This window comes from Salmo salar, chromosome ssa13, assembly GCF_905237065.1.
Source record: "Salmo salar chromosome ssa13, Ssal_v3.1, whole genome shotgun sequence".
NCBI lineage: Eukaryota > Metazoa > Chordata > Actinopteri > Salmoniformes > Salmonidae > Salmo > Salmo salar.
In genome coordinates, this window is record NC_059454.1 from 94369226 (window position 1) to 94395917 (window position 26692).

General features: G+C 42.6%; 1 protein-coding gene across 2 annotated transcripts in view; it reads left to right on the forward strand.

The window, feature by feature from the left end:
* Window positions 1–26692, forward strand: part of LOC106568157 (ankycorbin) — a 77873-nt gene that overhangs the window by 33382 nt on the left and 17799 nt on the right. Inside the window, exons 1-6 of one of the 2 annotated variants that reach the window (XM_014138235.2) lie at window positions 6615–6708; window positions 6828–6958; window positions 12046–12134; window positions 15630–15694; window positions 16907–16964; window positions 17939–18009. In XM_014138235.2, coding sequence (XP_013993710.2) covers window positions 6670–6708; window positions 6828–6958; window positions 12046–12134; window positions 15630–15694; window positions 16907–16964; window positions 17939–18009 — 453 coding nt within the window. In that variant the 5' untranslated portion in view covers window positions 6615–6669. Of the gene's footprint in view, window positions 1–6614; window positions 6709–6827; window positions 6959–12045; window positions 12135–15629; window positions 15695–16906; window positions 16965–17938; window positions 18010–26692 lie in introns of those variants that run through there. The other variant, XM_014138236.2, reaches the window with a different exon arrangement.

Sequence of the window (26692 nt, forward strand, 5' to 3'; positions counted from 1 at the left end):
ATGGATGCTGGCCCATGTCGACTCCAATGCTTCCCACACTTGTGTCAAGTTGGCAGGATGTCCTTAAAGTGGTGGACCATTCTTGACGCACCATCCCCCATTCAAAGGCACTTCAATATTTTGTCTTGCCCATTGGCTTGCCAATTCAGTCTCTGAATTGCACACAATCCACGTCTCAGTTGTCTCAGAGCTTAAAAATCCTTCTTTAACCTGTCTCTTCCCCATTATCTACACTGAGTGAAGTGGATTAAACAGTTGACGTCAATAAGGGATCATAGCTTTCACCTGAATTCACCTGGTCAGTCTATGCCATGGAAAGAGCAGGTGTTCCTAATGTTTTGTACACTAAGTGTATAGAGGCAACTGTGATAGGCATGAAGATGAAATTGACAACCATTCCAAAATAGAAACGCATGGATGCAACCTGATGATCAGCCTGTCCATAGCTTAATGATCAGCCTGTCCATAGGTTAATGATCAGCCTATCCATAGCTTAATGATCAGCTTGTCCATAGCCTAATGTTCAGACAGTCCATAGCCTAATGATCCGCCTGTCCATAGCCTAATGATCAACCTGTCCATAGCTTAATGATCAGCCTGTCCATAGCTTAATGATCAGCCTGTCCATAGCTTAATGATCAGCTTGTCCATAGCCTAATGTTCAGACAGTCCATAGCCTAATGATCAGCCTGTCCATAGCCTAATGATCCGCCTGTCCATAGCCTAATGAGCAACCTGTCCATAGCCTAATGACCAGCCTGTCTATAGCCTAATGATCAACCTGTCCATAGCCTAATGATCAACCTGTCTATAGCCTAATGATCAACCTGTCAATAGCCTAATGATCAGCCTGTCCATAGTCTAATGATCAACCTGTCCATAGCCTAATGACCAGCCTGTCTATAGCCTAATGATCAGCCTGTCCATAGTCTAATGATCAACCTGTCCATAGTCTAATGATCAACCTGTCAATAGCCTAATGATCAGCCTGTCAATAGCCTAATGATCAACCTGTCAATAGCCTAATGATCAGCCTGTCAATAGCCTAATGATCAGCCTGTCAATAGCCTAATGATCAACCTGTCAATAGCCTAATGATCAGCCTGTCCATAGTCTAATGATCAACCTGTCAATAGCCTAATGATCAACCTGTCCATAGCCTAATGATCAACCTGTCAATAGCCTAATGACCAGCCTGTCTATAGCCTAATGACCAGCCTGTCTATAGCCTAATGATCAACCTGTCCATAGCCTAATGAGCAACCTGTCCATAGCCTAATGACCAGCCTGTCTATAGCCTAATGATCAGCCTGTCCATAGTCTAATGATCAACCTGTCCATAGCCTAATGATTAGCCTGTCCATAGCCTAATGATCAACCTGTCAATAGCCTAATGATCAACCTGTCAATAGCCTAATGATCAGCCTGTCCATAGTCTAATGATCAACCTGTCCATAGCCTAATGACCAGCCTGTCTATAGCCTAATGATCAGCCTGTCCATAGTCTAATGATCAACCTGTCCATAGTCTAATGATCAACCTGTCAATAGCCTAATGATCAGCCTGTCAATAGCCTAATGATCAACCTGTCAATAGCCTAATGATCAGCCTGTCAATAGCCTAATGATCAGCCTGTCAATAGCCTAATGATCAACCTGTCAATAGCCTAATGACCAGCCTGTCCATAGTCTAATGATCAACCTGTCCATAGCCTAATGATCAGCCTGTCCATAGCCTAATGATCAGCCTGTCAATAGCCTAATGATCAGCCTGTCCATAGTCTAATGATCAACCTGTCCATAGCCTAATGACCAGCCTGTCTATAGCCTAATGATCAACCTGTCCATAGCCTAATGATCAACCTGTCAATAACCTAATGATCAACCTGTCCATAGTCTAATGATCAACCTGTCCATAGCCTAATGATCAACCTGTCAATAGCCTAATGATCAGCCTGTCCATAGCCTAATGACCAGCCTTTCCATAGCCTAATGATCAACCTGTCCATAGCCTAATGATCAACCTGTCAATAACCTAATGATCAACCTGTCCATAGTCTAATGATCAACCTGTCCATAGTCTAATGATCAACCTGTCAATAGCCTAATGATCAGCCTGTCCATAGCCTAATGACCAACCTTTTCATAGTCTAATGATCAACCTGTCAATAGCCTAATGATCAGCCTGTCCATAGTCTAATGATCAACCTGTCAATAGCCTAATGATTAGCCTGTCCATAGCCTAATGACCAACCTTTTCATAGTCTAATGATCAACCTGTCAATAGCCTAATGATCAGCCTGTCCATAGTCTAATGATCAGCCTGTCCATAGCCTAATGACCAACCTTTTCATAGCCTAATTATCAACCTGTCCATAGCCTAATGATCAACCTGTCCATTGATCAACTGGATCAGTTTTAATAAAGCAATGGCTGGTTATGTTGACACTACATTTTGAGTGAGTACTTTATCTAAATCTGTGCAACCACTTATTGATAAGGGTAAACTCCAGCTGATATTTATTTTATTCTGTCTTTTAGAGTTGCCTATAGCACAGGTGGTCTAGGCCTAGATTCAATTTAGCAGGCCTATAATATATAGCCTATTATAAACTAGGTGGTTTGAGTCCTGAATGCTGATTGTCTGACAGCTGTGGTATATTTAAGCAATAAGGCCCAAGGAGGTGTGGTATATGGCCAATATACCACGGGTAAAGGCTGTTCTTATGCACGACGTAACGCAGAGTTCCTGGACACAGCCCTTAGCTGTGATATATTGGCCATATACCACAAACCCCCGAGGTGGCTTATTGCTATTATTAACTGGTTACCAACGTAATTAGAGCAGTAAAAATCTATGTTTTTTTCATACCCATGGTATACGTCTGATATACCATTTCTGTCAGCCAATCAGCATTGAGGGGTCGAACCACCCAGTTTATAACAGACTGTATACCAGACAGTATACTAATGGATTAGCTGCTGGTGCATCAAACACATGTTGGAAAGAGGAGGAGATGTAGACAGATTAAGTTAGCAAATCAATTGCTTATAATCATTAGTAAACACTCCCGCTATTAGGTCAAGTTTATCTACATGTTAATACATTTTATTTTTTTATGTAGGCCTATTTAAACGGTTTTGACTGTTATTTTATTTTCATGGCGGTCTTTATCCGTAACCGTCAGTTACACGGTTATTCAATACCCATCACAGCCCGACCCCTCTGCTCTTTCTGCAGCTCATCTATGCATACCTGAGTTTATAGGCCCCTTCCTCTGCTCACGTGGCAGTGTAGAGATGGTAGAACCCATAAGAACTAACAACATAGCTTAACTTTGAAATAGCTTAGGAAAGGAACACCATGGAATAGCACCTCCTACCATTCATATACTTCAAAACCTCTTGGCCTTGTGAAATGTCTGTCTCTTATAGAAATCTTGACTTATGATGACACTTCTATTGAAGGATCATGGCCCTAAAAAAACTGAATTGATGCGAGCTACCAGGCCAGACAGTTTATTTCAAAGCAGCACATACAGGTGCGCTATCTTAATTTGACCCTGCTTCTCACAGCAGGAAAAGAATCCTGCAGCAACAGGAAATGTAAATTATTATGTGGATTATTACATTTTTGTAGGGGTTGGGGCAAATCAAGTCATTAGGGCAAATTTTTAAGTGGAAATTACAAACTTTAGAATTTGCATTTCCTACTGTGCAGGAAAATTCTATGTGACAAAAGTAGAGGTCGACCGATTAATCAGAATGGCCGATTAATTGGGGCCGATTTCAAGTTTTCATAACAATCGGAAATCGGTATTTTTGAATTTAAAAAATATATATATTAAAATGTACACCTTTATTTAACTAGGCAAGTCAGTTAAGAACACATTCTTATTTTCAATGACAGCCTAGGGACGGTGGGTTAACTGCCTTGTTCAGGGGCAGAACGACAGATTTTTACCTTATCAGCTCGGGGATTCAATCTTCAACCTTACGGTTAACTAGTCCAACGCTCTAACCACCTGCTTTACATTGCACTCCACGAGGAGCCTGCCTGTTACGCGAATGCAGTAAGAAGCCAAGGTAAGTTACTAGCTAGCATTAAACTGATCTTATAAAAAACAATCAATCAATCATAATCACTAGTTAACTACACATGGTTGATGATATTACTAGTTTATCTAGCCTGTCCTGCGTTGCATATAATCGCTTAGGTACACGTTGCTCCAATGTGTACCTAACCATAAACATCAATGCCTTTCTTAAAATCAATACACAAGTATATATTTTTAAACCTGCATATTTAGTTAATATTGCTTGCTAACATTAATTTCTTTTAACTAGGGAAAATGTGTCACTTCTCTTGCAACAGAGTCAGGGTATATGCAGCAGTTTGGGCCGCCTGGCTCATTGAGAACTGTGAAGACTATTTCTTCCTAAAAAAGACAGCCGACTTTGCCAAACGGGGGATGATTTAACAAAAGCGCATATGCGAACAAAGCACAATCGTTGCACGAATGTACCTAACCATAAACATCAATGCCTTTCTTAAAATCAATACACAGAAGTATATATTTTTAAACCTGCATATTTAGCTAAAAGAAATCCAGGTTAGCAGGCAATATTAACCAGGTGAAATTGTGTCACTTCTCTTGCGTTCATTGCACGCAGAGTCAGGGTATATGCAACAGTTTGGGCCGCCTGGCTCGTTGCGAACTAATTTGCCAGAATGTTACGTAATTATGACATAACATTGAAGGTTGTGCAATGTAACAGGAATTTTTAGACTTATGGATGCCACCCGTTAGATAAAATACGGAACGGTTCCGTATTTCACTGAAAGAATAAACGTGATAGTTTCCGGATTCTACCATATTAATGACCTAAGGCTCGTATTTCTGTGTGTTATTATGTTATAATTAAGTCTATGATTTGATAGAGCAGTCTGACTGAGCGATGGTAGGCACCAGCAGGCTCGTAAGCATTCATTCAAACAGCACTTTTGTGCGTTTTGCCAGCAGCTCTTTGCAATGCTTTCAAGCATTGCACTGTTTATGACTTCAAGCCTATCAACTCCCGAGATTAGGCTGGTGTAACCCATGTGAAATGGCTAGCTAGTTAGCGGGGTGTGCGCTAATAGCGTTTCAAACGTCACTTGCTCTGCATGGGTATCGCTGCTTCGAGGGTGGCTGTTGTCGATGTGTTCCTGGTTCGAGCCCAGGTAGGAGCGAGGAGAGGGACGGAAGCTATACTGTTACACTGGCAATACTAAAGTGTCTATAAGAACATCCAATAGTCAAAGGTATATGAAATACAAATTGTATAGAGAGAAATAGACCTATAATAACTACAACCTAAAACTTCTTACCTGGGAATATTGAAGACTCATGTTAAAAGGAACCACCAGCTTTCATGTGTTCTCATGTTCTGAGCAAGGAACTTAAACGTTAGCTTTCTTACATGGCACATATTGCACTTTTACTTTCTTCTCCAACACTTTATTTTTGCATTATTTAAACCAAATTGAACATGTTTCATTATTTATTTGAGGCTAAATTGATTTTATTGATGTATTATATTAAGTTAAAATAAGTGTTCATTCAGTATTGTTGTAATTGTCATTATTCCAAATAAATAAAAAAAAATCGGCCGATTAATCGGCATCGGCTTTCACCCCCTGGCCTCCAATAATCGGTATCGGTGTTGAAAAATCATAATCGGTCGACCTCTAGACAAAAGAGTGATCAAATGAAGATGTCAGAGCTGTAAAGCTCAGTACATGCACCTTACTTTCCCTCCTCCTTTCTCACTCTCTGTGTTGTGTGTGTGTGTGTGTGTGTGTGCGTGCGCGTGGGCGCACACGGAGAGAATAGATACTCTTTGCCCCCGGTTCATAACTCTTCTCTTTCAGACTGAGCCTCCCATCATCCTACGAATAGATGGAAGTGAATGGGTGCATGGCTGCTATAATCAAGCCTGTGTGTATGAGCATGCCAGGCAGGGTAGGACAGAGTCAGTGAGGCCAGCCAGTAACCTCCAGAAGGAACTCACAGCCCCCACTATGAGGTCAGGCTGGAGCCCTATATGTCTTGATTACAATGAGGGAATGAGGGAAATTAGGGAAATTCGTTGTGAAAATGGACTGCAACTGAGTTTAGGACATTAGTCATTTTCGGTGCATTTCAACCATTCATGGGCTCTGGTGAAATTCATGCCCATGTAAATCTCTGCAGAGAAGCTTTCATTTGAGGAATTGATTTCATGGTTTAGGTGCAGGGGGATGCTGGCTTCCTTAGGCATTGTGTTATCACAGAAATATGATCCAATGGTTTCAGGTGAGAAAGCAAAGGACAGGCATAAGCGTTTCGAACTGAATGACTGTCATGTCATGACTGGCCATGGTCTTCAAGGTTGAAAATATGTTGAAAGTGAAACAATCTTCTGTTGATGGTGTTGAAACAGAGCCCTGGTGCAGCATGCCTAATGCCTATATGCCATAGTGAAACGTGTGTTCCTCAGGTTATGTAATGGGAAGCTCCCTACTTAAGGATTAAGCCTAAATGGGATTATCACCCTCTAGACTAGAGGTTACCAGAGAGGCATGGCTGGCCGCGTTCACAGGCTGAATTGCGTTAGGTTCACGGTGGAGTAAAACCAACAAACAGCTATGACGTCTTTCATCTTTTATGCTAATTGTCTACAACGGGTAAGGGGCTGTGGTTTTCGCCACACAGGATTTGAACAGTAATGATTCAGTAATAGATATATTAAACTGTGAATGAGAAGCATTAACCTCTGTAATGTTTTATATCTCTCTCTTCTCAGGCCCATGAATGGAGCAAAAATGATGAGCGACTCATGGCAGCTGTGGAACATGGGGAGGTAGAGAAGGTGGCCTCCCTCCTCACCAAGAAAGGAGCCAGCGCGTTCAAACTGGACAGTGAGGGCAAGTCAGCGTGAGTATCAAGGGTTGAGGGACAGGGTTTGGTCAGACACAGATTAGAAACAGGGAATTGGGACCACTTAGGATGTGTGTTGTGCAAACTGAATTAAGGGACAATGTGGAATATCAGTATAGTAATGTTTATTGTTAAAATCAATCACATTTCTGCTCATCTTCCCTGAAACATCTAAAATTCCAATATTGATACCATTTCAGTGCAGCAGTGAAGTTACAGTACTTAGATATTCCCTCAAAGTTCTATGATGACACATCTACAATAGTTGATAGTGAGAATTGCCCCCAGGCAACTGTTCAGATCGATAAGCCATAGTCCCTGTCACTATTGGAGATGCTACTGTACTGAACTGAACTGCCCTAGATACAGTACCTTGAAATTACTTCTGTTGAAGGAGGAATCAGTCATGTGGAGTTAGATTAGTTTGAGATTTTATCATGGTTAGAGAAAGTAAACATATATATATTTTTAAAGTTAGGCAAATCACTGGTTCTTATTAACTGCACCTTGACCGACAATGAGTTGCTAAGTATAGCACAATATAAATATAATGATATGCTATTTAACTACTTGAGTCACGTCATCAGTCATCTCCTTTATTCCTTCTCCATTTGTCCATCTTTAATCTGATGATGTGGGTTTTTGCTTTGCCCTTCCTCTTATTCCATAATGAATATGTGCTAAAAGCTAAATTGCATTATATTGTAACACTTTTGATTGTCAACAGGAATTCCTGTTCTATTTTAGTGTCTTACTCCATGTGCACAGACCTGTGATGGTCAATGGCCTTTCATTGATAGCCTATAAAAAATATATACAAGTCCCATAATGTACATGGTCTCCTTTGTGTGTTTAAGAAGCTCCCAATTATCACACAGCGTGATTGTGTCATGATATTTTCCTGATTTCTATAGGCTCTGAATGGATGTGACCGCCATGCTTCCTAACTGGACCTGATAATGTTCATGTTTGACCTCTTTCTGACTGCTACAGATAGAGCAGCACTGCCAGAGACTAGTGAAAGTCAACACCACTGACCTAGATATATTTAGTGATTTACTTTGAGGGGGAATCGCTCACAATGGCCAGCCACACAATGTGTCTTTTAAGTCACCCGTATGAAGAGACCATTGTTTACATCCCTGACCTTCCCAGGTTTCCCAGAAGGACACACACTGACTGGCATGGCAGGGTAGCCTAGTGGTTAGAGCATTGGGCTAGTAACTGCAAGGTTGCAAGTTCAAATCCCTGAGCTGACAAGGTACAAATCTGTCATTCTGCCCCTGAACAAGGCAGTTGTTCCTAGGCTGTCATTGAAAATAAGAATTTGTTCTTAACTGACTTGCCTAGTTAAATAAAGGTAAAATCAAATGGCATTCCCAAATGCAGGTTGCCTTTTATTGGGATGATTCTTGTCCGAGAGGCAGCACTGAGCGACTTCCTCTAGATGGGTCAAAATTGGCTATATATTCTTAAAAATCATGAAAACAAAAATTAGGAATTAAGTTAGCAGTGTGGTTAAGGTTAAACTCAGATTGTACGACTCAGAGGCTGTGCCAGCTAGTGACTACCCTGCAGAGCTGCCTCCAATGCATGAGTCATCCCAATAAATGCCAATCTGCTTCGCAAACAGCCAGTGTCACCATGGAGAATTGGTGGATAATGATTGGAATGTATGGAAACTGCTGGTTTCTAAAAGCACAATACATTTCATGATTATTATTACAAAACACACATGCACACACACAGACAATTAGACAAAAACACAGTAATCATGCACGTCACCAATGTAGTCTGAATCATTAGGAAAATGTGCCTAATTCCATTCATTGCATGATGTGTTATTGCAAGAACAAAGACATCATCTTAAATTAATGCTGATTTATTGTCTTCTAGGAGTTAAATTGCGTCTTTCCACTAGTGCTTGTTATTATAAATTAATCATAGTTTCAAATCAAATTGTATTAGTCACATGCGCCGAATACAACAGGTGTAGACCTTACTGTGAAAAGCTTACTTACAAGCCCCTAACCAACAATGTGGTTTAAAAAAATACGAATAAGAAATAAAAGTAACAAGTAGTTAAAGAGCAGCAGTAAAATAACAATAGCGAGGCTATATACAGGCCGTACCGGTACAGAGTCAATTAGCGCGGGCACCGGTTAGTCGAGGTAATTGAGGTAATATATACATGTAGGTAGAGTTATTAAAGTGACTATGCATAGATAATAACAGAGAGTAGCAGCGGCATAGGGGGGCGGGGGGGCAATGCAAATAGTCTGTGTAGTCATTTGATTAGATGTTCAGGAGTCTTATGGCTTGGGGCTAGAAGCTGTTTAGAAGCCTCTTGGACCTAGACTTGGCACTCCGGTACCGCTTGCCGTGTGGTAGCAGAGAGAACAGTCTATGACTAGGGTGGCTGGAGTCTTTGACAATTTTTAGGGCCTTCCTCTGACACCACCTGGTATAGAGGTCCTGGATGGCAGGAAGCTTGGCCCCAGTGATGTACTAGGCCGTACGCACTACCCTCTATAGTGCCTTGCGGTCGGAGGCCGAGCAGTTTCCATACGATGGTGCAGCTGTAGAACCTTTTGAGGATCTGAGGACCCATGCCAAACTTTTCAGTCTCCTGAGGGGGAATAGGTTTTGTCGTGCCCTCTTCACGACTGTCTTGGTGTGCTTGGACCATGTTAGTTTGTTGGTGATGTGTACACCAATGAACTTGAAGCTCTCAACCTACTCCACTGCCGCCCTGTCGATGAGAATGGGGGCGTGCTCGGTCCTCTTTTTCCTGTCGTCCACAATCATCTCCTTTGTCTTGATCACGTTGAGGGAGAGGTTGTTGTCCTGGCACCACACGGCAAGGGGTCTGCCCTCTTCCCTGTAGGCTGTCTCATCATTGTCGATGATCAGGCCTACCACTGTTGTGTCGTCAGCAAACTTAATGATGGTGTTGGAGTCGTGCCTGACTGTGCAGTCATGAGTGAACAGGGAGCTTTGAGGGCACTATGGTGTTGAATGCTGAGCTGTAGTCAATGAGCAGCATTATCACATAGGTGTTCCTTTTGCCCAGGTGGGAAAGGGCAGTGTGGAGTGCAATAGAGATGGCATCATCTGTGGATCTGTTAGGGCGGTATGCAAATTGGGCTGGGTCTAGGGTTTCCGGGATAATGGTGTTGATGTGAGCCATGACCATCCTTTCAAAGCAATTCATGGCTACAGACGTAAGTGCTATGGGTCGGTAGTCATTTAGGCAGGTTACCTTAGTGTTCTTGGGCACAGGGACTATGGTGGTGTGCTTAAAACATTTTGGTATTACACACTTGGACAGGGAGAGTTTGAAAATGAAGACAAAATGAAGACAATGTCAGTGAAGACATTTGCCATTTAGTTGCGCATGCTCGCAGTACACGTTCTGGTAATCAGTCTTGTGAATGTTGACCTGTTTAAAGGTCTTACTCACATCGGCTGTGGAGGGCGTGATCACACAGTCATCCAGAACAGCTGGTGCTCTCATGCATGTTTCAGTGTTATTTCCCTCGAAGCGAGCATATAAGTAGTTTTGCTCATCTAGTAGACTCGTGTCACTGGGCAGCTCTCGGGTGTGCTTCCCTTTGTAGTCTGTAATGGTTTGCAAGCCCTGCCACATCCGATGAGCTTCGGAGCCGGTGTAGTACGATTCGATCTTAGTCCTGTATTGACACTTTGCCTGTTTGATGGTTCGTCAGAGGGCATTGCAGGATTTCTTATAAGCTTCCAGGTTAAAGTCCCGCTCCTTGAAAGTGGCAGCTCTAGCCTTTAGCTCAGTGCGGATGTTGCCTGTAATACATTGCTTCTGGTTGGGGTATATACGTACGGTCACTGTGGGGAGGACGTCGACGATGCACTTATTGATGAAACCAATGACTGATGTGGTGTGCTCCTCAATGCCATAGGAAGAATCCCAGAACATATTCCAGTCTGTGCTAGCAAAACAGTCCTGTAGCTTAGCATCTGCTTCATCTGACCACTTTTTTATTGACCGAGTCACTGGTGCTTCCTACTTACATTTTGCTTGTATGCAGGAATCAGGAGGATATAATTATGGTCAGATTTGCCAAATGGAGGGCGAGGGAGAGCTTTGTACGCATCTCTGTGCGTGGAGTAAAGGTGGTCTAGAGTTTTTTTCCCTCTGGTTGCACATTTAACATGCTGATAGAAATTTGGTAAAGCAGATTACAATTTCCCTGCATGGACCTTGCAATTGATGTACTTGAGGAAGTGTAATTGGTGTTGAAATGTGGGCTATCTGAGGAATCTGTTGTAGAATACTGAATTACCCCTGAAAGTTATCGGTCTGTGCCAGGCATATCAAACATGTTCGTCAGGCAAGTGTGTTTTAAATTGCTTTCCATTCTGAGGGGAATACATTTCATGAGAAAGGTCAATGAAATAGTCTAAACACTTGCTTATCTCAGTATTCCTATATTAGATAATCCCTGTTCATTAAATAAGTGACAACAACTATTTGGAAGAAATAGTTTTGTTTTCTCTTCCAAATCTGCTATGTTGTTTCCTGTTTCAATGTCTGTTCAGTGTAGTGAAGACATCCTCTATAGCAGTGGTAATTGCTCTGTTTTCGTGTTCTTCAGTGGAGTGGTCCTATGGATCACCCGGCTGCCTGTGTTAGCTCTGTGTGTGTGTTAGCTCTGTGAGTCTACGTGATGGCCTAGAGAGCAATGCTCATTGATCGACAGCAGTGCACTAACCCTGTTCTAACAACACATACGAAAGGCAAAGCTCAGAACATAATCAATACATTGGCGGATGCTGAATAAACTCATTCTCTAGCACAGAATTCAATAGTCCCCACACTACTTAACCTTTTCTTGATGTTTCCACTTTAAAGATGCAGATCTAGCCAGTGAAAATTATATTGACTGATGTCAATGACCTTTATTTACTTTTTGTAGAAGGAATTGTAGGGATTTCTTTTTACAGAATTGATTACTGTACTTTCTGTTTATTCATCCAATGACCTGTTGAATCTCCCCTGTGTTAGACTGATCATGTTGTTGCTCTGTGCTGTCTCTCTCCCCATATAGTCTCCATGTGGCTGCCACCCGTGGTCAAACTGAATGTCTGGCAGTCATGCTGGCCCATGGAGCGGACACATCTGTCATAGACGCCTCAGGTTAGTGGACTACAAACCTTGTACTGTGCCTGCCCAACAATGAATCAAATGGCCACCCGGACTATTTGCGTTTACACCCCCCCATTTGATTTTAAACTGCTGCTATTCGCTGTTTATTATCTATGCATAGTCACTTTACCCCTAACTGCATGTACAAATTACCTCGACTAACCTGTACGCCCGCACATTTACTTTGTACTCTGTATATAGCCTCGTTATTGTTATTTTATTGTGTTACTTTTTATAATTTTTTACTTTAGTTTTTTTGTAAATATTTTCTTAGCTCTTTCTTGAACTGCATTGTTGGTTAAGGGCTTGTAAGTAAGCATTTCATGGTAAGGTCGACACCTGTTTTATTCGGCGCATGTAACAAATAAAGTTTGATTTGATTTGAGATCCAGATGAATATTTGAAGGCAGAGCTACTTACATAACGTGAATATATCCTGAGCATACTGTAGGTGAACATTCCCTGTAGAACTAATCTGCTCAAAAAATGTTCTCAAGTATGATTTTACTACTAGTTGTTACATATATTACTGCTAGTGGTTACAGATATGACTGCTAGTTGTTACATATATTACTGCTAGTGGTTACAGATATGACTGCTAGTTGTTACATATATTACTGCTAGTGGTTACAGATATGACTGCTAGTTGTTACATATATTACTGCTAGTGGTTACAGATATGACTGCTAGTTGTTACATATATTACTGCTAGTGGTTACAGATATGACTGCTAGTGGTTAGAGGCTAGTGGTTACAGATATGACTGCTAGGGGTTATAGATATGACTGCTAGTTGTTACATATATGACTGCTAGTGGTTATAGATATGACTGCTAGTGGTTAGAGGCTAGTGGTTACAGATATGACTGCTATGGGTTATAGATATGACTGATAGTGGTTACAGATATGACTGCTAGTGGTTACAGATATGACTTCTAGTGGTTATAGATATGACTGCTAGTGGCTACAGACATGACTGCTAGTGGTTACAGACATGACTGCCCAGGGGTTATAGATATGACTGCTAGTGGTTATAGATATGACTGCTAGTGGTTATAGATATGACTGATAGTGGTTACAGATATGACTGCTAGTGGTTACAGACATGACTGCTAGTGGTTATAGATATGACTGCTAGTGGTTACAGATATGACTGATAGTGGTTATAGATATGACTGATAGTGGTTATAGATATGACTGCTAGTGGTTATAGATATGATTGCTAGTGGTTATAGATATGACTGATAGTGGTTATAGATATGACTGATAGTGGTTATAGATATGACTGCTAGTGGTTATAGATATGACTGCTAGTGGTTACAGACATGACTGCTAGTGGTTATAGATATGACTGATAGTGGTTATAGATATGACTGCTAGTGGTTACAGATATGACTTCTAGTGGTTATAGATATGACTGCTAGTTGTTACAGACATGACTGCTAGTGGTTATAGATATGACTGCTAGTGGTTACAGATATGACTGCTAGTTGTTACAGACATGACTGCTAGTGGTTATAGATATGACTGCTAGTTGTTACAGATATGACTGCTAGTGGTTATAGATATGACTGATAGTGGTTATAGATATGACTGCTAGTGGTTACAGATATGACTGCTAGTGGTTACAGATATGACTGCTAGTGGTTACAGATATGACTGATAGTGGTTATAGATATGACTGCTAGGGGTTATAGATATGACTGATAGTGGTTACAGACATGACTGCTAGTGGTTACAGACATGACTGCTAGTGGTTATAGACATGACTGCTAGTGGTTATAGACATGACTGCTAGTGGTTACAGACATGACTGCTAGTGGTTATAGACATGACTGCTAGTGGTTGCAGATATGACTGATAGTGGTTACAGACATGACTGATAGTGGTTACAGATATGTAATCGCACTCCACACTGCCCTTTCTCACCTGGATATAACCTGCCTCAATGACTACCGACCCATAGCACTCACATCTGTAGCCATGAATTGCTTTGAAAGGATTGTCAGGGCTCACATCAACACCGTTATCCCAGAAACCCTAGACCCACCCCAATTTGCATACCGCCCTAACAGATCTACAGATAATGCAATCTCTATGGCGCTCCACACTGCCCTTTCTCACCTGGACAAAAGGAACACCTATGTGAGAATGCTGTTCATTGACTACAGCTCAGCGTTCAACACCATGGTGCCCACGAAGCTCATCACTAAGCTAAGGACTCCCTCTGCAACAGGATCCTGGACTTCCTGACAGGCCACCCCCAGACTCCCTCTGCAACTGGATCCTGGACTTCCTGACAGGCCACCCCCAGGTGGTAAGAGTAGGCAACAACACGCCTGCCACTCTGATCCTCAACACTGGGGCCCCTCAGGGGTGTGTACTTAGTCCCCTCCTGTATTCCCTGTTCACCCACGCCTGCGTGGCCGAACACAACTCCAACACCATCATTAAGTTTGCTGACGACACAGCAATGGTAGGCCTGATCTCCGACAACGATGAGACGGCCTATAGGGAGGAGGTCAGAGAACTGTCAGTGTGGTGCCAGGACAAAAACCTCTCCCTCAATGTGAGCAAGACAAAGGAGCTGATCGTGGACTACAGGAAAAGGCTAGCCGAACAGGCCCCCATTAACATTGACGGGGCTGTAGTGGAGCGGGTTGAGAGTTTCCTTGGTCCTTGGTGTCCACATCACCAACGAACTATCATGGTCCAAACATACCAAGACAGTCGTGAAGAGGGCACGACAAAAGATTTTCCCCCTCAGGAGACTGAAAAGATTTTGCATGGGCCCCCAGATCCTCAAAAGTTTCTACAGCTGCACCATCGAGAGCATCCTGACCAGTTGCATCACTGCCTGGTATTGCAACTGCTCGGCATCTGGCCGTAAGGCGCTACAGAAAATAGTGCGAACGGCCCAGTACATCACTGGGGCCAAGCTTCCTGCCATCTAGGACCTATATAATAGGAAGTGTTAGAGGAAAGCCCATAAAATTGTCAGAGACTCCAGTCACCCAAGTTATAGACTGTTTTTTCTGCTACCGCATGGCTAGCAGAACTGGAGCACCAAGTCTAGGACCAAAAGGATCCGCAACAGCTTCTACCCCCAAGCCATTTACACAATTTACATTGACCCCCCTTGTACACTTCTGCTACTCGCTGTTTGTTTGTTACCTATGCATGGGCACTTTGCCCCATCTATATGTACAGATTACCTCAACTAGCCTGTACCCCTGCACACTGACTCGGTACCGGTGCCGGTGCCCCTCGTTATTGTTATTCTTATTGTGTTACTTTTTGTCATTGCTTTTTATTTTAGCCTACTTAGTACATTTTTTCTTCCTCTTGAACTACACTGTTGGCATTTCACGGTAAAGTCTACACTTGTTGTATTCGGTGCATGTGGCAAATACAGTTTGATTTGATTTGTACTTGGGAGTTGAATTCAACGAAAATATGTCTTACCTGGATGTCTTTTTCTCCTCAGGTTTTAGTGCTTTACACCTAGCTACCAAAAACAACCATCAGGAGTGTGCCAAAAAGCTTATACAGGTAAGATGGAGCTACTGAATGAATGAAACTGCAAACATAAATGGTGACCGATAACTCACTCACTGGCTGTATCGGATGAAGTCATTGATTTGTTCTTGGGTAGTTCATTATCACCCTTATTAATGGATCATTTCTATGCCGGAGAGCTAAAACAGTTGTGCTTGTTGTTGAATCACAATTTAAAAATGCACACTTACCATTGTGAAGATGGGTTCACTGACTGACTGTAACACAGTCTTGTGATGGGAGGCATGTGATATCTGTCTGCGTTCTGTCTGGTGATCCTCCTGTCTGTCCTGGTGTATCTGCTGATCTAACACATGACCTCCTCTCTATCCTCCACACAACCCTGATATGACCTCAGTTTAGCCATACATAAGATCACACTATAAAAGGCTTCTGCAGGAGCAATATTGATAGCTTGTGGAAAACAGTACAGTACAGTACAGTACAGTACAGTACAGTACAGTACAGTGGACAGCTGGTTCAAGTCCTATTGTAGTTCAGTCATTTTTGTGTAGTTCAGATATTAAGAATACATTATCTGTGCATGAACTGTTGTTAGTTAGTATTATTCAGCATGTCATAACTGTGTGGATAAAATGATTTATGAAGCTGTCAGACTCAAGGCTGCACCACACTCACTGTGCATACAAGATTATACTTAGCCATCAATCAGAATGGCTGTCTCTTAATATGATCTGAGTGAATGGTTTCATCTGCTCAATGCTAATATCAGTCATCCTTATACCTTGTTTAGAGAATGGATCGAACTTTTTGAGCGGCTCTGTGGTACATGAAATTCAACTTTGGCGTAGCAATTATGTACTAAAGCTATTTTTGTGATTGATATGTAGCCTATTTTCAGTGGGTTAATTTTATGTCTATCTATGCTGAGATTGAGACCATTTTCTGAACAGTTGGGAAGCTGAAGTCAGATGTAATACATATCCTTCCCTCTCTGGTAATACCTGTCAAATTAATGGCCAGCTAAGCCATTGCCCATACAGATTGACTTGACACACAGTCGGAAATCTGATGAAAGGGCACTCTCATTAACTCCAAATTAAAATGCATCTCAAAAACATCTGACATACTCTTAGCAAACACAGTTCATTAAGGCTCAGTCACATTTTTCAGATCAACCATCACAGTGATAAAAAAATAATATGGTCATATAGATGTTGACCTAAACCTGTGTATTCCCACCAGAGTAAATGTGTGTTGGATGCTCTGGACTGCTCAGGGAAGACAGCCCTTCACTACGCAGGTAAGACTTGGTTAGAAATAACTTAATGAGTGTTTTACCTATAATTAAGGGCTCTATAATGCCTACATAAAAGTATGAAAGTTATGGCTGGGAAATTGTAATGTAGCCATTAATTAAAGATTCAACCTGAAATTAGATTAATTTGTATTACTTAAGTTGACACCCATCAAACTAGGAGGATAACACGTCTCAATGATTCTTCTTCTTAGGCGCAAAGCAGCAGATAGCATATCTACTAAGCACCTGATCCCCATTCCCCTCTTTCAGTCGCGGTCCTCCAGCTGCAACTATGACAGTACCAATCTATCTCACCATCCATCCATTGCACCCTGCTGTACCTCAGCTAAAAGGCCTGCTGATGATTACAGAAGATTAGCTACAGCTCTAACACCAGACTACCCATTATGTGTCTCTGTACAGTAGATGACAGGAATGTTTCTAAGCCTGGAGTGAACCATACATGTACTGTACTCTTGAATGGCTCAAAGAAGAGCATCTTTCGCTGTACACTCAGTGTGACACTAGTCAATGAATAGGCCACTTAGTTAGACAGAGTTTAGATACAGGAGTGCTGTTCCAGTTGTTAGTGTTTGTGAAATTGGAGGCGTACTGGAGAGTTTCCTACCATTTTAGACAGCTTTCAGCCGGCAGGGGATGCTTTTATCTTTGGATGAAAGACCTGGATCAAAGAGAACTGTATAAAGGACCATATCAATTACACAGGAGACTCTCTACTGCCAGGTTCTGCCTAATTATCTCCAGCGTTCCAACTTCCAGCTATGAACGACTGTAGGATAATTCTACCATGTTGGACACAGTGGAGTTCTATTCAGGCAATGAACGGCTATAAAAGTAGTCATGCCTGGCTCCTGTGGGAGATCTTTGTCATGTCGTTTTGTATTAGTGCCATATATAACTCCATGGTAGACAAGGCATTTTAGGTGTTCAAATGATTCTCTTATTTTCTCCCTCAGCTGCCAGTGGAAACATTGTGATTGTCCAAACCTTATGTGAGCGCAAGTGTCCGGTGAACGTCAGAGACATGGTATGTATGCCTTTCAATCAGATACAGTCCAGTTCCCTCATTCAGTTCAAGTTATTGTTTGTATAGGGCTTCTTTGAAGGTCTTCAACTCAAACTAAAGAAATAGGGAAAATACTTTGACATAAATGCAGCATGCAGCAGTCCTATTGTACTGGTTCTGCTGTGCCTTAAACGTGACAACCAAACTAGCATCCTCTGACTGACTGACTGTGTGGGGGTGTGCATGTGAGTGTGTGTTTCTTGGGTTGATGTCATGTTATTGTGGTGTTAACTGTGTGTGATGTGGGTTTGCTGTGTGTGAGAGGCATGCATTGCGTATTTGTGTTGTGGTAGCTGGGCTGCGTCCCCGACTAAAAAAAATCTTGTTTACATTTACGTCATTTAGCAGACGCTCTTATCCAGAGCGACTTACAAATTGGTGCATTCACCTTATGATATCCAGTGGAACAACCACTTTACAATAGTGCATCTAGTCAATCATCACCTTCCGGAGACACCTGAAACCCCACCTCTTTAAGGAATACCTGGGATAGGATAAAGTAATCCTTCTAACCCCCCCCCAAAAAAAGATATAGATGTACTATTGTAAAGTGGTTGTTCCACTTTACAATACTTTATCCTATCCCAGGTATTCCTTAAAGAGGTGGGGTTTCAGGTGTCTCCGGAAGGTGGTGATTGACTCCGCTGTCCTGGCGTCGTGAGGGAGCTTGTTCCACCATTGGGGTGCCAGAGCAGCGAACAGTTTTGACTGGTTGATCAAGATCCTGTCTCTCGACCAATCGATTGGGTGAAATGTTTAAACTTATTTGTCCATATATAGACAGACACACCCTATGTGTTTGAATAGAATTGCCTACATATGCTTGTATGATGCTTTAAGCACACTGTTTGATTAAATAATTAAGACAAACAAATGACTCAAGAAAGAGCCCAATGGTCACACTGTGTTAAAAAAATGACAGCGAATGACTGTGTGACTGGCGCACGTTGTCTCGCTCTCCTCCCTACTGCAGCGAAAAGGCATCACAGCACAGCAAGTGTATTGCGCTGTCCATGCTGAAGCTGCAACATCATTTCAGCCATTTAGTTTCTTATTTGTTTCTGACTGAAAAGTTCTGTTTCCGAAATCCCTAATTTGTTTAGGAAAAACATTCCCTATTCCCTCAACCCTTGCTCTCTTTACGTGAAACATGTAAACCATCGTGTGCATGTGACCAATAGGGCCTGACATCAGTAAATTGATTATTACAAACCATCAAACACAGTAACACGTGACAGCAAAATGGATGCGGAGCATGTGAAAAAGAAACTTGAAATGGGCAAATGTTTACTGGTTGCTCAGGAGGGAAAGTGGAAGTCAGATCTGTGGAAGACATTTGACTTAGTTGTGGAAACTACTGGAAATCAAGAAAAAGGAGGCTATAGGAGCAAGCCTTGCATGAGAATTATGTGTGCCAAACCCTGCTGGAGAGCCTTCTGCATGTACTCCTCCATGGCCTCTGTCTCAGCCACCGACAGAGGGTAGACGCGGCTGCGCAGCGTCGCAGAGCCTTTTAGAAAGTTAATGGCACAGTCCCAGGGGCAATGAGGAGGGAGACAGGTGGCTTGAGTCTTGGAGAACACCTCCTGAAGATCCTGGTAAACCCCTGGGATGTCGGGCTGGAGGGCAACCACATGACTCTCAACCGACGTTGAACCGCAGGACAAGGGAAAGCGGGTCTTCTGCCATCCGGGTGACCAGTTGGTCACCATTTCCATCCTCAACCAGGAGATGGTGGGATCATGACGAAGGAGCCAGGTGAGGCCGAACAGGACTTTGTGCATTGGTGCGGTGATGATGAGGAAGGGAAGGCTCTCCAGGTGCATAGATCCAATGGTGAAGGTGAGTGGTGCTGTGACGTGGGTGATAATGCCGGATCCCACTGGTTGATTATCCAGAGCGAGGACCGGAAGAGGAGAGGAGAGCGGGTACAAGGAGAGTTTCATGAAGGAGACGAGGGCCTGGTCGATGAAGTTCCCTGCGGCACCGGAATCCACTAGAGCGGTAGAAACAACACATGTGGGACACCCAACAAGTGAAATGGGAACCAGGAGCGGTTTTGCGGAAAATTATGATTATGGAGTACTTACGCCTTTCCTTTCCTTCACACACTACGCCGTGAAGGACTGAAATCCTGCAGCGCCCGCAAGGTCCCCCTGCTCAAGAAAGCACATATACATGCCCATCTGAAGTTTGCCAATGAACATCTGAATGATTCAGAGGACAACTGGGTGAAAGTGTTGTGGTCAGATGAGACCAAAATGGAACTCTTTGGCATCAACTCAACTCGCCGTGTTTGGAGGAGGAGGAATGCTGCCTATGACCCCAAGAACAGCATCCCCACCGTCAAACATGGAGGTGGAAACATTATGCTTTGGGGGTGTTTTTCTGCTAAGGGGACAGGACAACTTCACCGCATCAAAGGGACGATGGACGGGGCCATGTACAGTCATATCTTGGGTGAGAACCTCCTTCCCTCAGCCAGGGCATTGAAAATGGGTCGTGGATGGGTATTCCAGCATGACAATGACCCAAAACACACGGCTAAGGCAACAAAGGAGTGGCTCAAGAAGAAGCACTTTAAGGTCCTGGAGTGGCCTAGCCAGTCTCCAGACCTTAATCCCATAGAAAATCTGTGGAGGGAGCTGAAGGTTCGAGTTGCCAAACGTCAGCCTCGAAACCTTAATGACTTGGAGAAGATCTGCAAAGAGGAGTGGGACAAAATCCCTCCTGAGATGTGTGCAAACCTGGTGGCCAACTACAAGAAACGTCTGACCTCTGTGATTGCCAACAAGGGTTTTGCCACCAAGTACTAACCCATGTTTTGCAGAGGGGTCAAATACTTATTTCCCTCATTAAAATGCAAATCATTTTATGACATTTATGACATGCGTTTTTCTGGATTTTTTTGTTGTTATTCTGTCTCTCACTGTTCAAATAAACCTACCATTAAAATTATAGACTGATCATTTCTTTGTCAGTGGGCAAACGTACAAAATCAGCAGGGGATCAAATACTTTTTTCCCTCACTGTACAGCACAGTCAGAACCTCTGATTCAACTCTGCAATAGAGAATCATACTCTTCCTTTAGTGAGGGTTCGTGTTTCATAAAATCCTCCATACTTGATTGTTTTAAACGTTTCTCAAATCCTGCATTACCAAGTTTATAACGCCTGAGAGAAAATTATACACACAACAAGATAGGAATCAGAAAACTATTTTGTTAACAAATGAATCCATTTGGCGCAATCGAAGATGTTAGCTTTTGTTGCAGAAGTAAAAGAATAAGCACTTGTGTGCTGTAGTGTAGATGAAAAAACCCTCTCCAATCAATCTGTGGGTTCTTATCGATCCTCCCTGGTCCTAAAATAGCAATGAACACTTATTCTCCAATGAACTAACTGGGCTCTGTGGAGGGTCCTTAAAGGGAGTCACACACCAGTCAGAGCATTTAAGTCCATTGTTTCCTTGCCCCACTCAAAGCCTGGCATGTCTTCATTACTGTGAGCTTGTTATCATGTCTGAATCCTCTAGATGGTAAACACACAAACAGACTGTGTTGTGTCTCTGTCAGAGAGCTATTGCTGCAATCAAAATTGTCTCTCTCAGAAACAATCAAGTGTAATGGTGAAGTGCTCCACAGTGTGATCTATCCATCAGATATAATTGGGCTTTGATGCCATCTGAACAGAGGTACTTTATCTGTGTGGGCAGAGCCTGCTGTTCAGACAGAGAAACAGTCGGGCGGGAGATAGGGAGCAGTAGGTATCCTTGTTGAGAAGTTTTGTAACTTTACAGAGTATGACCACACTAGAAGGTGATGGAGACGGTCGTCAGCAAGGTCAGGTCAAAGAATGTAATTTGGCTGCATTTCACATTCAGTGGGATGAGCTGTAGCTTATGTACTGTGGACATGCACACACACACACACACACACACACACACACACACACACACACACACACACACACACACACACACACACACACACACACACACACACACACACACACACACACACACACACACATACATTTGTTTTACTATCCTTGTGGGGACCAAACAATTGATTCCCATTCAAAATCCTATTTTCCCTAAACCCTAACCTTAATAACGGGTTACTTTGGGATTTTGACAATTAAGCCCTTTATCTACTTCCCCATAGTCTGATGAACTATTGGATACCATTTATAAGTCTCTGCGTCCAGTATGAAGGAAGTTAGAGGTAGTTTCGCGAGCCAAAGCAAACTAGCGTTAGTGCAATGACTGGCAGTTTATGGTATCTACTAGCATGCTAGAAGTTACCATAGACTTCCAGTCATTGTGCTAATGCTAGTTAGAAACTTCCTTCAAACTGCACGCAGAGACATACAAATGGTATCCACTGGGTAAGTAGATAAAGGGCTTAATTGAACTAATTATCTCTTTAACCTGAACATTAACCCCTAAACCTAACCATAACTCCTAACCATAGTTCTAACCTTAATTATAACCCAAACTCTAAACTCTGAGCCTAAAATAGTCTTTTTCCATGTGGGAACCTGCAAAATGTCCCCACAAAATGTCCTTGTTACACACATAGAGTTTTTAAACATTCACGGTCATGGAGGAGTGGATGTTTATAGTGTGGTTGTCTGTAAACCATGTTCATGTCAACGTACCGATACAACACACAGAGACAGAAGTATCTCAGTATTATACAGGATGGTGATGAGGTGTAGTCACTCATACCTTGCCTTTCACTTGCAAGAATGAACAGAGTACAATAAAGGGGATCTATAGACAGTGGGACACATACAGTGCATTCGGAAAGTATTCAGACCCCTTGACTTTTTCCACATTTTGTTACGTTACAGCCTTATTCTAAAATTGATTAAATAGTTTTTTCCCCCCTCAATCTACACACAATACCCCATAACAAACACAGGTTTTTAGAAATGTTTGATCAGTTATTATAATAGAAAAACGGAAATATCACATTTACATAAGTATTCAGACCCTTTACTCAGTACTTTGTTGAAGCACCTTGAGCACCTTGAACCTTGAGCACCTACAGCCTTGAGTCTTCTTCAGTATGACGCTACAAGCTTAGCACACCTGTATTTGGGGAGTTTCTCCCATTCTTCTCTGCAGATCCTCTCAAGCTCTGTCAGGTTGGATGGGGAGTGTTGCTGCACATCTATTTTCAGGTCTCTTCAGAGATGTTAAATCGGGTTAATGTCCGGGCTCTGGCTGGGCCACTCACAGACATTCAGAGACTTGTCCCGAAGCCACTCCTGTGTTGTCTTGGCTGTGTGCTAAGGGTCGTTGTCCTGTTGAAAAGTGAACCTTCTCCACAGTCTGAGGTCCTGAGTGCTCTGGAGCAGGTTTTCATCAAGGATCTCTCTGTACTGTGCTCCATTAATCTTTCACTCGATCCTGACTAGTCTCCCAGTCCCTGCCGCTGAAAAACATCCTCACAGCATGATGCTGCCACCAACATTCTTTACCGTAGGGATGGTGCCAGGTTTCCTCCAGATCTGGCGCTTGGCATTCAGGCCAAATAGTTCAATCTTTTTTTCATCAGACCAGAGAATCTTGTTTCTCATGGTCTGAGTGTCTTTAGGTGCCTTTTGGCAAACTCCAAGCGGGCTGTCACATGCCTTTTATTGAGGAGTTGCTTCCGTCTGACCACTCTACCATAAAGGCCTGATAGGTGTGCTGCAGAAATGGTTGTCCTTCTGGAAGGTTTTCCCATCTCCACAGAGGAACTCTGGAGCTTTGTCAGGGTGACCTTCGGGTTCTTGCACACCTCCCAGACCAAAGCCTTTCTCTCCCAACTGCTCAGTTTGGTGGCCAGCTCTAGGAAGAGTCTTGGTGGTTCCAGACTTCTTCCATTTAAGAATGATGGAGGCCAGTGTATTCTTGGGGACCTTTAATTCTGCAGAAATGTTTTGGTACCCTTCCCTAGATCTGTGCCTCAAAACAGTTTTTGCTTTGTCATTATGGGGGGGGGGGTATTGTGTGTAAATTGCTGAGGATTATATCTTTTTTTAATCCATTTAAGAATAAGGCTGTAACGTAACAAAATGTGGAAAAAGTAAATGGGTCTGAATACTTTCCAAAGGCACTGTAATTGATGTAACATTGTGGCTTTGCTAGGACCCTGTATCCACTCCTTCATTATTAACCCTCTCCATCTCTCTGTGTCAGGCCAGACAGCCTTAGTCACAGCTCTCTGTGTCAGGCCAGACAGCCTTAGCTACATCTCTCTGTGTCAGGCCAGACAGCCTTAGCCACATCTCTCTGAGTCAGGCCAGACAGCCTTAGCCACATCTCTCTGTGTCAGGCCAGACAGCCTTAGCCACAGCTCTCTGTGTCAGGCCAGACAGCCTTTGCCACATCTCTCTGAGTCAGGCCAGACAGCCTTAGCCACAGCTCTCTGTGTCAGGCCAGACAGCCTTAGCTACATCTCTCTGTGTCAGGCCAGACAGCCTTAGCCACAGCTCTCTGTGTCAGGCCAGACAGCCTTAGCTACATCTCTCTGAGTCAGGCCAGACAGCCTTAGCCATAGCTCTCTGTGTCAGGCCAGACAGCCTAGCCACAGCTCTCTGTGTCAGGCCAGACAGCCTTAGCCACAGCTCTCTGTGTCAGGCCAGACAGCCTTAGCCACAGCTCTCTGTGCCAGGCCAGACAGCCTTTGCCACAGCTCTCTGTGGTGCACTGTGCTGAGTGCTGAGATTACACATGGCTTAAATGTCAGATTGTTACATAAGCTTCCTGGGCCCTGGCAGACAGCCTCTGCTCTGTTGGCCTCAATCACAGATGCCATCCTGTGGCTTTATTTAGGCATGAGGATCAGACCACGTATTTTTCATCCCCCCAGGCTGCGAGAGTATGAAAACATTCACGCTCTGCGGCTGCCAGAGCTTTGTTTTTTTGTCGTATAAATCCTTTGAAACCTGCATAATAGCTGTGCCCTTTGTGGTATATGTTAGTAGTGTACCATTAAGCAAGTCTGACACATTTCCAGTGGACTCTGACATATCTCCTATCCCCATTTAGATTCCCCAAGAGTGTCAAATGTCATATTTGTCACACCTGCACACAATGGCTACTAATGTTTTCCTCTTTCCTACCAAGGTTGATTTTGTCCTCTCTCACCTATAGACATACAAACACTTATTAAAACTGTACAGTGTGGTCTGAAAAGATTCCCATGTTATTTACCAAAGGTCATTCCAGTGAATAAGAATAAGGTATGAGGTGGAAACTGTGTGGTCTGAACGTAGTAAGCAACTTCTCCTTTTGATGACGACTTATGTGGCGTCGATATGAGTCAGAAAATGTTATTCTAGTGTTGAAATTGACTACAAAGTGTACGTAAGATAATTTTGGTCATAAATTCAGTATCGATTTGCGAGAGAATTAGTTAAAAAAAATGTATGTCAGAATGAATGGTACCGTAACAGTTTTCCTTGGGTTGGTTTTATTTAAATTCTGCCCAAATTCCCACAGATTGCAACACCCAACTAATCATCAATTTGGAGCACAGCTGCACGCAACCCGATCACAATGCCGATATCCCTATGGGGATAGTTAGGGACCATCAGTAAATTACACAATGTACATGGGACAACATTTTAAACTATCAATAGCTCCAAATTTCAATGACATAACAACTATAAATTGTAGGAATTCATATACAAATAAGACAACAAAAAGGTGTGCAATATGAAATAATTGTCCAATTTATATTGTATAATTTATTGACATTCTCTAACTGACCCTACAGACAGGCTATCCAAAGTCAAACCAATTTTTGCCACGGTCGCACACCGGCCGGCTGAACCTAATTGGCGAAAGAATTTGGCTAGCTTGCTAGCTAGTCTAGGCTACTTCCAGACAAGACCTGGTTAGACTGTTTCAAGTTATCTAGAAGGGTGAGTGACTGTAACTGTACTGTTTTGGCGGAGTGAAAGTACAAACGCTTCTCACTTTCAAACAAACACACGAGATACCCACATCAAAGCACGCCTCCAAAACCGAAATCTCGTTCTCAGTCGCATTTCCTAATGAGGAGAATTGAAACCGATGCTAAATCAGGAAGTTCAGCCCTCCTTTAAGCAGCTCTGAAGGTTCCATTTTATACACCAAGAATCATCGGAGGTCATTCTTGGTGTTTAAGAGCTGTCAGTGTTCTCACACCTGGCTGTCAGAAGCCTCACCAAGTGGACAGGGCTGGTAGTCAGCATCTTGACAAGTTGTTATCTATGTATTTGTGCGTCTGCATCTTTCTCACTCATCATTATTCATAGTTCATTCAGGACTTTCCCTAGTCATGGCAGCATCCACATTCATGTAGAAGTGTTTAGAAACATATTCTATTCTTATTTACAATAAAAGTGAATCCAAAATGACACAATACATTATTTACCATTCATTTCTATTGGACACAAAATAATCTGAAAAACAACCAAAACAAACAGCAAATGCATCCAACAAGTTTGTAGAGTCCCAAGCTTGATGTTATCATTGTGTGCTGGGAATATGGGACCAAATACTAAACTTTTGACTACTTCAATAGACATATAAGAGAATTTGTCCCAATACTTTTGGTCCCCTAAAAGCTATGTACAAAAGTGCTGTAATTTCTAAACGGTT